This window comes from Anarrhichthys ocellatus, unplaced genomic scaffold, assembly GCF_004355925.1.
Source record: "Anarrhichthys ocellatus isolate YVR2014 unplaced genomic scaffold, GSC_Weel_1.0 scaffold5, whole genome shotgun sequence".
Classification (NCBI taxonomy): domain Eukaryota; kingdom Metazoa; phylum Chordata; class Actinopteri; order Perciformes; family Anarhichadidae; genus Anarrhichthys; species Anarrhichthys ocellatus.
The window spans coordinates 14,143,905-14,155,865 of NW_022280035.1; the positions used below are offsets into that span (position 1 = coordinate 14,143,905).

Below are 11,961 nucleotides of genomic sequence, written 5' to 3' on the forward strand. Positions count from 1 at the left end.
GACAAAAGAGAGAGAGGGGGGGCGACCACAGCCAGAAACTACAAGCAGCAGCAGCCACAGTATAATGTTTAAATTGGCTATACACACACTTATACACAGTCATCTCTGTTCTCACTTTCATAAGGGGAGAGAGTCCAAGACTCCTCTCTGCAGCAGGCTTCTCCTTCTCATCACTCTCTCTCTCTCTCTCTCTCTCTCTCTCTCTCTCTCTCTCTCTCTCGCTTGCTTTGTTCGTGCTGTTCGCTGTGCTCTCCGTCTGAAGCAGCGCCCCGCAGGAGCGCTAATGAGCAGGCTGAGAGCAACCCAACACAGATCTCCCGTCAGCTCAGGAGCAGCAGCAACTCTGACGGCATCTGAGGCAACGGAGGCACAGGACTGATCTGCAGTCAGCGGCGAGGCGGCAGGGAAAGGCGTTAGGAGAGAGGTCGCGAGGTGGCTTCAAAGGCAAATTAGCAGTTGAGATAGTGAGAGGAGAGACAGCAGACCGCCCACCCCCCCCCTATACACTCGGAGGCTGACCCACAGCAGCGCACGCTCTCTTTCTGAAGACGAAGGACCTCTTCCCCTCCCCAGAGGAGTTCAGCCATGGAGGAGATGCTCACCTGCAACCGCAGCCCTTTCTCCCAGGTGTTTGGGCGTCAGGGTCAGCTCATGCAAGCCAGTGAGTGTTAACGGCCACCTAAAGTCTGCACAAATATTAAAGTTGTATTTACCTTGCTTAGATCCTGATTTGAGTTGGACTTGATTGCATGTGATCCGATAATGAGTGCATCCGTTTTTGTATTGGATGTTATAATTTGTTTTAAAGTAGAGTGTTCTGATAATGAGACAGGCATTTAAATACAGCAATACTGGTGTGCAGAATTAATACGTTTTGGGAGGCAACAGTTGAAGAAGTGTGTCCCAGTTTCACGGAAAAACATTAGAAAAATAAAAGAAACATGAATATTACTTTCAATGTATTATTCAGTTATCTCAACCCTTTGAATGTTGCCCTTTTCTCTTATGGGGTGTTGTATGGGCTTCTTCTCTGTTGTGGGAAAAAGACACTGTGTATTTCACACGACTTCATGCAGCATGGCTTTCTAAAAGGTATGGTACATTTTTTTTGTTCCCAGGAAGAATTACATAACACATTGTGATGTTTACATCAATATTGAATCATCGTGATCCGGTTTGACGCCGCGATGTGTTAATGAAGACAGACTGTGATGCTGCTCTCGTGCGCAAGAGAGATGTGAAAATGTGTCCGCTCTGTCTCGTGTGGGTTTGCAGGAGCAGACCCGTCCCTCGCATGCGTCTGCGTATATACACTCCTTTGATCTCTGTCCGACCGAACATGCCACAGGTCTAAAAAGAAAACGACAAGAAAGTCGTCGAGTCGCAGACTAAAATTACAGTCAACCATTTTGCACAACAGTGTGAACAACTGTAGAATATAGTACATTCAGTCTTGCAATAAATGCCTCTGTGAAGTTCCCTTTGTTTGCTTTTTGGTGAGACTGATAATAGAGAAGTGTATATTGTTTGTCCACTTGGTCAGAATGAAGTGTTGATTGAGATTTTGCATATTCTATTCACTAATTTAAACTGAGTTAAACAAATGCTTCCACATTAAATGCTGCACCAACGCTACAAATACAGTTTTCTAGATTTCATCTCCTCATGTCTGTAAGGGAATTAGAAATGAAATACTAATTTTGCTTATGTAATTAATGGGATTACTTTCAAATGATTATCAATGTTTGAAGTGGTTCTCTGCGGTATGGGTGCCATGATACTCACATCTATACCATTCAAACTCTGCTCATGGGCGCAAATATGCATTATTTATACAAGCGAAGTCAGTGTGAATTGTATCGCTTGAGCTTTGAGGTCTTGCCACTTTTACTTTTCACGATCAAACCCCACAGCATGACACCATCTGTTCTGTTACAAGGCGTCACATAATTCCTAAAACAGAAAATGGCACCGTTTGGTTCATGGCTGACCTGATGAGAAGCAGTTAGATGATTGTATGCACATGCCTGTATTCTATCTGCTGGCATGTTCATCCACTGTGGTACAAAAATGTATTTTTCATTTCATCAATTCAATTGCCACATGAGGAGGACCTTGAGCTGTTTCTTTTGAGTCTTGAGTTGAGCCGTACCGTGTGTGATTTAACTTCTCATTCATTTGTAACAGATGGTTTGCTTCTCAGCTGCCGTCTTGCAATAGGAAAGCAATGGCCTTTCCCTGGCCTTCCTCTTGGTTTGGAAACAGTAACATGTTTGAATGGCTTCTCTGTGAGTTTTGGAGTCTTTAGAATGAATTAGATTGAATTGGTTTCCTGACGATAACTTTACATCCAGGCAGAGTGGAGACTGCAGCAGGCAGCGTAACGCCAACGGAGAAGACATGACTGCTTAAATGTTCGGAGGCACGTCAAGCTTTCTTTGTGCCAATTTGTTTTTGGACTTTCACATACGGAAATTACCCCGACACTGCATATTCAGCCTTTGTTGCATTTTTTGCTTTACATATGCCTGAAGGGGGGATCATTCTCTTCCTTCTCTGCTGCTTTGTCCCACTCAAACTTAAAGACAACTTGAAGTCAAACTGCGGTGCTCGTTCACAGTGACTCTCCTCTGAGGGCCTGCTGATCAGTCACAGCATATAGGTGAGAGAGCTGTGCGAATCTAAACCCAAATGTCACTCTCTGGTTGTGAAAATGACACTATCGGTGCATGTGTTGTGCTGAATTACAGTCAGTCTCGCGCTCCCCAAGTTATCTATGCTCTTTGAAGCTTGTGCTGCATGTCTGTGATTTCAGATGTGCAAGCGAGGGAAGGGAAGGGGGAGATGGAAAGGAGAGAAGAGGGAGAGGATGGGGGGCAAGAAAGTGAGCAAGCTGCAAATTGTGTGAATAAGAGATGGATGTTTTTTTCTTCTTCTATTTTTAGCAACAACCTTACATACTGATACACAGCTGCGGGAAGACTAATCCACAGTAGTGCTGGCTCGCAATATCTGAACAGTAATTATAGGGGGATTTTTTTGTTATCTTTGGCTGTCACCCATCATTGGATCAGAAGTCCCTCAGCTATATGCAAAGGCCTTCCTGAATTGCAGAGGAAAAAAAAACCCATTTCATGAGTGTTGCTCACGCCCAAAGACTTGAATATTAACAACCTTCTGGTGGTTCCCCGGCAGAATAACACTTGACAGATTTTTTATTTATTTTTTTGCCTCATGAATCGCATTCACGTGGCAGTGCCAGGTGCATAATCCTGCAACAATTCTCTGACTCCCCCACTGGTGGTTTGATTGGTTCTGTGTTCAGTGTTGTGATGTGCTGTCAAAAGTCCCTCGGTAACCAATGTTCCCATTTGTTGGGGGAGCGTGACAACTTAGTTCTTTTAAAAAAAGTTGAAGTGTTCTGGAAAAGTTCATGTCTATGAATTTTCAAGGTTGGTCCATTTTAGGTCGAGCATCATTTCGCCTTGTGTGTGTGTGTGTGTGTGATTGTGCTATCAAATGCACTGTCCCTGTAACTGAAATCATAAAAGCTCACCATTAAATAGCACAAATGTATTGGAAACGTATATCTGTTGAAAGGATTGTGAATCAATAGTGTCACCTCACCATGACCTGAGGTTTCTGTCTCTCACAACCTCACAAGCTTCCTGTTTTCCACTATAATGTGAGAACCCGAGTCAGCAGAGCATCTGACAAATGTGTGAAAAAAGGATCTGCCTGCCCTGAAGCTGAGATGAATTGATTGTCACTGATAGAGGTTAATGATAACTTGTTGTTGGCGATGAGAGTATTTATTTTTAGTTTAGCAGTCAAAGTAGGAGACCACTTCCTTTCTTACCATCACTTTACCCTTGAATATCCCCTTAATACCTCAATAAACCGTCGGTAAATCCCTGCTCAGGAGAGGTGAATGTGATTTGAAGTTTTAATATGTGACCACTGCAGGTGTAGAACATATTTTGGTCTTCTTTGAAGTGATTAATTCCTCTCCTGCTTCCACTCGTGTTATGGTTCCAGCACATTCGCAGATTCCTCACACCTCCTTACCCGGTGGGCTTTCCTGCAGTAAGAGATTAGTTTCATGCTGCTGGTGTTGCTAATCATGTAGAAGGAGTCACGTTGCAAGAGGTTTTGCCGGTACAGTAAGTGTGTGTACCCCACCAGGTAACACCTCATTTTTTTTCCCCATCACATGGCGAGTCACTCATTTGGGCCTTTATTGATTCATTTAGTTTGCACTTGATAAAAAAAACAAAAAACTTGGTGGTTGAGAATGAATTGACATTCTAATTCTGACTCTACAAGACCTGCGCATTGATATTACTATTTGCGCTGTCATTTGGATTTGCATAAAAACTAATTAATGGTGCTTTATTGAAGGAATAAAGCCACGGGAGAAACATTATCACTCAGCCAGATTCAAAATGATCTCACACAGTCTCAGTATGTGAGGACAATGTTTCACACCACACTAGAAGATACAATAGGCACTGACAGAGACCATAATCATGACTCCTAATTCATGTCAAAAACATGCAGTACTTTGAGGTACACATTTCTGCGTACTTTCAGGGTTACCACACAGTTTTCGGTTTGTTGAGGTAAAACGTGTTTTTAGTTCTATGGGAAGGATTGTTGTGCATGTTGTAGAATTTAAGGGATACTTTGAATTCTGCACATTGCTGCATGTTGGGGTGATTAGCACTGAAGCAGTAAACAAATTTGTGCACTTGTACCTCATTCATTTCACCTGCACAGTGTAGAGGTTTGGATAAATCTTAGAAATATTTCATTCTTACTAATCTCTATATTATATTCAGTAGAATGTATCTTTGTTAATATTTAAACTCTTTTAAAACAGTGTTTATACCAAGTGCAAAATCTACAAAGAGCATGAATAATGTTGCGCCTGCATGGTGCTCACAAACCAAACGTTAGAAGAAATATAGTGTTTTCTCAATGGCTTCTCTGCAGTATTTTGGGTTATTGCAGCATAATACTATTGTGACTGTAGTTTCCTTTTGTTTTGGGAATGCATGTTCACCTCAGTGGATTTATGGTGAGGATTAACATTGAATTTATGACCCAACCAGACAGAAAGAAAGAGATTATAATCATGTAATATGCCCTGATGCACTTTATGTCTAGACCTGTTATTGACAAGTCAATCACAGATGAATGCGGGTCATTCTTCTGCACCAGTGGACCTACGCTTCCTCACATGAGTTAGAAACCATAGTGTTGCCGTCTGTGAAGCTAAATCACGTCAGAATCACATGTGAACTATAGAGCTTGCTATGTTGGACAAACCAGCCAAGACTGTAAACTATATGCAAATAATGTTTTTGAATTGCATGTTCGTAGGTGATGTTTTCTTCGTGCTAGTAAAAAAAACGTTGGGTCAAGTTGTTCTGGGAAGTTCAATGTTTATTATTCAAAACTCCTCACGGAGGAAAACTGTTGTCAAGGCAGTCATTTCAGTTCAAGCAGCAGACCATGGGACACCTGGCACACAACATTTACAATGCACCACCTTCCTGTTTCTGTGCTTAGAATTGGACATCTCCAACTTCCATTAACCTTCAGATGAATGAGCACGCTGCCAGAAGAGCATGAATGAAAACAGACTGGGGGTCAGCGGGCGCTGTCTCTGCATATACTTGTCTTCTCCTCTATCGTCTAGTGAACAACCTTTCCAATATGAACTTTGTGTGAGCACATCCTGTCACACATGTGTCAGATTACGTGTGATTAAAATTGTTGTGTTCTGTGGAGCATTTACAGGAGATATAGAACAATAAAGCCAGGTGAGAAAAACACTTCAGCCTACTGATTTTATCTACAGTGCAATAAAACCTATAAAAAAGACAACATGTTGGATACTTGAGCCATGTAAAACCATAGCACACCTCAAGGACATTAGGGTAGAGGGTATCTCGGCTTTAGAGCTTCACACATATGTCACAATTCGTGAAAATTCTCTGCTTGCTGTTCCACTCATAGGCTACCATTTACTTTGATGTGGCCATACATTTCTAACAGCAAATCAAAAGGCATGAATGCGCTATATTCACTACATATGAAGCCAATTGAATTTGGGAGGTTACAGCTCTTGAACAATGTGTAATGTTTTTTAACTAACTTACTAACATAGTACAATTTAAAATACAGGCCAAGAAACTAGATTGCTGCCTGAGAAATGTGAATAAACTGTAGGCCTATTGTAATCTACAACAATACAAAACAACTGAACAATGTCTACTTTTTGTATCTTGGGACCATCTGAAAAGTTGTAATTAACAAAACAAATATTGGCAAAAAACAAAAATGGAAACTCTTTATTTAGAGGTATATTAATGGTCAGTTCACCAGAAACAAATTACCTACTTGGAACTACTTTTTACCAAAGAAATAGTCCCTACAAAAAATAGTGAACGCGTTTCCTGTGCATTTTCATGCATACCAGACTCTGGAAAAAGATGATGCAGAATATAAAAGGTAAAAAGTAATTTTCTAGTTGACTGTATTTCTTCTTTCTTTGTATTTATTTTGTCTTTTGCATTTTTTGTGAGCCCATACCTGCCACCACACGGTGGCTCTGTTACACACACACGGATTAATGGCCTGAGAGACGCAGGTGTTTCAGTTTTGGATATTTAAGGTAAGAAAAACAGGTCTATGCTCGATAATGTCTATTGTTTAATCAACAGTGCAGCAGTTTGTGGAGCGCAATTATTAAAGTTGTGTTACTTGGTAAGAGTGTCGGAGTCATTCGGCTCCAATAGTGGCGGCAGACTGAATGTAGATGGAAATGACAATATTGTCTCATGATTGATCGGTCACCAACAGGACTGCGGTCAAGTCAGCAGACACTCGGATCTCCGTGGTAAACCCAGCAGACACTTAAATATTAGTGCGCCTATATGCTGAAATTCACGGTAAACGCATTCAAACGGCACAGATCGGGAGCGAGCGAAGGACTTTGCAAAGTTAGCTGCACAGCCCTGTGCAGCTGATTTTAAATCCTATGTTGATGCATACAGGTGCTGATGAGGTAAGTTTAGCCTATACAGCCCTTAGTTTTTGTACTAGACGGCAGAAATCTATGTTTTTTTATTAATATTGGCAAACAGCATGTTTTTCATACTTCATGGGTGCAGCTGGGGGGTCTCCACTGTTTGTAGTTTGTGATCGATGGGAATGTTATCTAGAGATGAAATCTGCAAAGAATAAGGGAGTAGAGAAGCTCGTGTGTGTGTGTGTGTGTGTGTGTGTGTGTGTGTGTTATAGAAATGTGTGTGAAAATAGTCTTGTCACAAGTTTAAATTGCTGGATCAAATATATTATTCCAATCCCCTGATATTTTTCTGAAGCACTTTTAGTTATTTAGAATCTCGTTTTTGATGTTCCAAGGGTAGACTGGATGTTTAATGTGAGCAGGCACTCTGACTCAATTTTACATAATTACTTTTAATTGAGCATGCAACTTATTAAGAAATAGATGAAGTAATATTATTAAGAAACCACGGGCTACTTTAAATTAGACTGATATCAAATACACGCATATCTGTTAAAAGGAGCTGAGTGAAAACCAGTGTGTTCTCTGAAAGATTATGGATTATATTTAAATAAACGTGATTTAAGCAGTGGCCGCTGGCAAGTCATCATTTTGTCCAGTGTTGGAGGATCTTTTAAAAATGTTGTCTTTTGAGTGAGAAACTGATGTGCTGCAGTACATCCTTGTCACATTTTGCCACTGATACAAGCGACACTACCGCCACAAATAGAATCATACAACATAAACAGTCTGAAACTCCCTTCAGTGTAATTACTCAATTTCTGTTGGCCAACTGGTATACAAACTACCAGTGAGCTCTCAGTGGTGCTGTGATTAGCCTAACAGCAGGCAGTGACGCACAGCAGCACCACAGGCCGGCCACAAACCAGCAGGGCTGGATGTTGGCCAATAGACAGGCAGCAGCCTCAACAGCCAGGCTACCCTTCTCCCTCAGCCATGGACTGACTGGGACCAGTTCATTATGTTTGGATTCCAGTTTTTTTTTTTTGTTTTATTTTCTAAAATTTGATAGGTAGCTGAATCTAGGCTTCTTTTGTTTGACTTAAAAATGTCAGCAAACTAAGTGTTATGGTACACGTTAACTGACCCTTACAAACCACAAAACAAGTAGCTATGAATCTCTTTCATGGGAGACATTTTGACTTGTTAGGGCAGGAAAAGCACCGGCTATGGAGAGCAGCAACGTGCACAGCCCCAAGTTATGACATGGCACATTTCGGCTCCTTAAAAGGATTTCTTGTCTAATTTGACAGATTTGTGTTTCTCAAATTGCCCTCCCTTGGTGGCATAAGTAAGGAGATAGTCTCTAGTTCTGCTCCTGAAGTAGAAAATGATTTCTGCTCTCAGGTGGTGTCACATTTGACATTATACTGGTGCAGTTTTTCCAGAATGTACGAGGGTGAAGCCTAAAGGCACAGAGTTCACTGGGGAGTGTTGCGTCAGATGTTCCCATCCCGCTAACAATAGCATTATGGGGTTCAGATTAAAACTTGACAAAGTGTCTGTTTAGACTCTGATGATTGTTGCCATGTTTTAGGGACAAATGATTTCTCTTCTGGCTGATCTGCAAGGTAACTGTAATCCTCACTAATCACCCCGACTTGATTGTGTTTGCAGTTGTGATTGTTTGTATTCTGTGGTGTTCAGATGACACGTGTTTCCTCTTCTGTGTTGTTGTTTTTTCTTCTCCTGCTGGCTGCATTTATCTGTGGCGGCATGTGGATGATGCGTCAGCAGCAGCATGTGATCTTTCTGCCGATCACGTCAACCCAAGTCTCTAATCCTTCACTTTTCTGCTTCTAAATCCTCACTTCAGGCGTCTGTGCTCTCCCATCTAGACAATCCATCTCCGGCAAGCTTCCCTCTGTGAGACGAGAGATCATTGATGAGTGATAAAAGCTTAGACTTTAATCCCTAACACATACAGGATTATAGGACAAGTGTTGCACATTTGAAGTAAAGCAATGGCGCCCGCTGTGACTTTGAGAACACGAGGGGAACTTTTTTTTAGTTCACTTGTGGTAATTATCCAAGTAAATATCCAACCACACTGAATAGCTGTCGAATTAATTTATATAATAACCACTAACAGAAAAGACTCTTCTCGGTCATTTCATATATGGAGGACAGAACCTGCCAAAATCAATAAATACACGACTCTGAAGGCATCAAGTAATTGATATAATGTGACATAATATTTACCTTTGTAGTAATTTAGCTCTTCACTATTCATTTAATTTTTCCCATTTATTTATTTTCATCAACTTTGACATTCATTTATTTATTTTTGCATTCATTTTTAAAATATATTTTAAATGTTTTTTTAAATTAATTATTAGATGTATGTATTCATCCATTTATTTATTTGCGCATTATTTTTCCTTTGCATTTTTACCACTTTTTTCCCCAAAACATATTTATTACTGTGTTGTTTTCTCTTTACCATTTATTTTTGCATTTCTGCTTCATTATGCAAAAGAGAGTCATATGTCATGGGGTCAACTTTTTGCTGATTGGTTAATCCAGAGTGCAAAGATCAACTATTCATGCTAACTAACGCAGTCTGCTTTTCAAATCATTTACTTATTGATTAGAGGTTTTTTGCAGGTTCTGTCCTCCAGTCATAACTTTACCTCTCAGATGCGTTTGACTATTTCAGCCATAAAACAAAGAATACGAAGAGCTCTCCTAATTTAATGCAGTGCATGGTGAATTAAAGTTGAGTCACAGAGGAAAATTGAACAGCTAACTCAAAAATGATGTAAAAATATTGAATTCACCATGGCAGACAAATCGTTATGCAACTCAATAAATGATGAAACTCCGAGGAAGGAAAGGGGCTGAAATGCTTCTACCTCCTATTGTGCATTCAATAAGCATAACATACAATATTTTGGGAGTGCAGGAAGTGTCCTCAATGTCAAACTTACTCTTGAAGTTCACAATACTTATAGCTTGATTAAAATAGTGAGAGAAAAGAAGCTAGAAGTCCAGTGCTCATTAATCAAGGAGAACTGCATTATGGATGGAGAAATGATGCTCATCAAATGTTAAACATTTATTAAAAGCAGAATACTCAATTATGTTTTTTGGTAACACTTTATAATAACTACACACTATTAAGCATTAGTTAAGTATGAGTAAACACTTAATTCATAATTTATAAAGCATTGTTCCTACATTAATAATTCATTAGTATGCAGTTCACAACAACAGTTATAAATGTTTTATTCTTGATGAATAAGCTTGTCTATTACGTGTTTCATAATTGTGTTTTCATACTTTATAAATGATGGATTCCCCATTTGTAAATGAAGTATTATATATTTTACAAACCAATTATTAAGGAGTTGTAGATGATTAATAAGATAATTTATAATGTGTTTGTAAATGATGAATAACTTATTTAGATGTACATTTTTCATGCATTTATAGATATATAATGATTTAGATATACACTAGTGGTTACGGACTATGTTAATATATGCTTTATAAACTCATATTAATACTGCAATTCATGATTAATTCATGATTGATTAAGGTAGTTACTACTCGTTAGTAAAGTGTTTTGTGTGACCTCATCTAAAGTGAGGACTATTTATGCCTTACAAAGCATTTATAAATGACATTGAAAGGCCAGCAGTGCCTCAAAACACATAGTTTTTGAACAGAACAGGCAAATAGACACAACACAAAGTGATCAAGAACATATCAACATTTATTGCAAGATGCAAACAATATACTGTTAAATACAAACCTCTCAGCCATTAATTCATGTAAGAAACAAACAAACAAAGACGTTCTCCTTCAAGAAAACATGGCTGGATACAAAACATTTGTAAATATACGACTGGAGCTAACCAGGAGCTTTGCATATTAGTTTACATTTACTTATTTAATTATTCATTTCATATCAAGCATCTCATTGACATCCACTCCACATATAACAGCTCGTTAGCCATCTGTCACCTGGATTGCTCTATTTACAACGGAGGTGACGCGTGAGCGTGCGCCTGTCTCAGGACCTCTAGTGTTAGCTGGAAGGCTAGCTGGATACTCATCCTCCATAATGTGTAACGTTACGTGCCAGCAAACTAAGAAACAAACAGACGGGCATTGGAGAACCGTCAGCAGTCATTATTTCTGGCCCGGATCCGCGCGTCTTTTCAACTTAGGTCGGAGTTTTAGATCGCGTAAGTGCACTACCAGTTCCTGAGCGAAACATTTGTCCCAAAAAAAGTCTGTAGCTACAATCTTTTCACATCGTACTGTAAATGGGTCATGATGTGTGGAGTTTTGTGAAAACTGTGCCATGGAAAACATGGTGATCGCTGAACTTGCAAATAGTGAATTCATAAAAGAATTCTTAAAATAATTCAAAAAATGCCATTGAGAAGAAAATGGAATGCTGGATGGAACATGCTGGATGGAACATGCATGTTCTGGAATAGAATTGGAATGTTGACGTGTCACAAAGACCTTTTGCCTCTGCCATAGTCATATGCAAGATTCATTTCACAGGATTCTCGGGGAGAGACAGTCGCGTCTCTTAACTCCTGGATAGTGACATGTCGCTGTGTTGGGCTGCTGTTTCAAGAGTGTCGATAGAGGGCGGTCTGTATTTAAATCATGTGCCAATATGCGTTAGGGTACTTTGCTTAACTTAGAGAGCTTTGCTTATAGGAGGGATATTTTGAAATATAGTATTTATAATCAAACAGTTGTAAAATAATTAACTAACGATGTCAAATGTTGAGATTTACTCTAACCTCCTACATTAGGACAGTGTCTTTATGCTATCATTCACTAACAGGTTATGCATCAAGAGATTCCATGGCTGCTTATACCGATGCTGACGGTGA

General features: G+C 39.7%; 1 protein-coding gene across 6 annotated transcripts in view; it reads left to right on the forward strand.

The window, feature by feature from the left end:
* Positions 1–270: 270 nt before the first annotated feature.
* The window catches only part of kazna (kazrin, periplakin interacting protein a), a 175,285-nt gene continuing 163,594 nt past the window's right edge, over positions 271–11,961 (forward strand). For 3 of the 6 annotated variants that reach the window (XM_031844832.1, XM_031844835.1, XM_031844834.1), the window contains exon 1: positions 272–661. In XM_031844832.1, coding sequence (XP_031700692.1) covers positions 586–661 — 76 coding nt within the window. In that variant the 5' untranslated portion in view covers positions 272–585. Of the gene's footprint in view, positions 662–11,961 lie in introns of all 6 variants that reach the window. The other 3 variants (XM_031844837.1, XM_031844836.1, XM_031844838.1) reach the window with 3 other exon arrangements.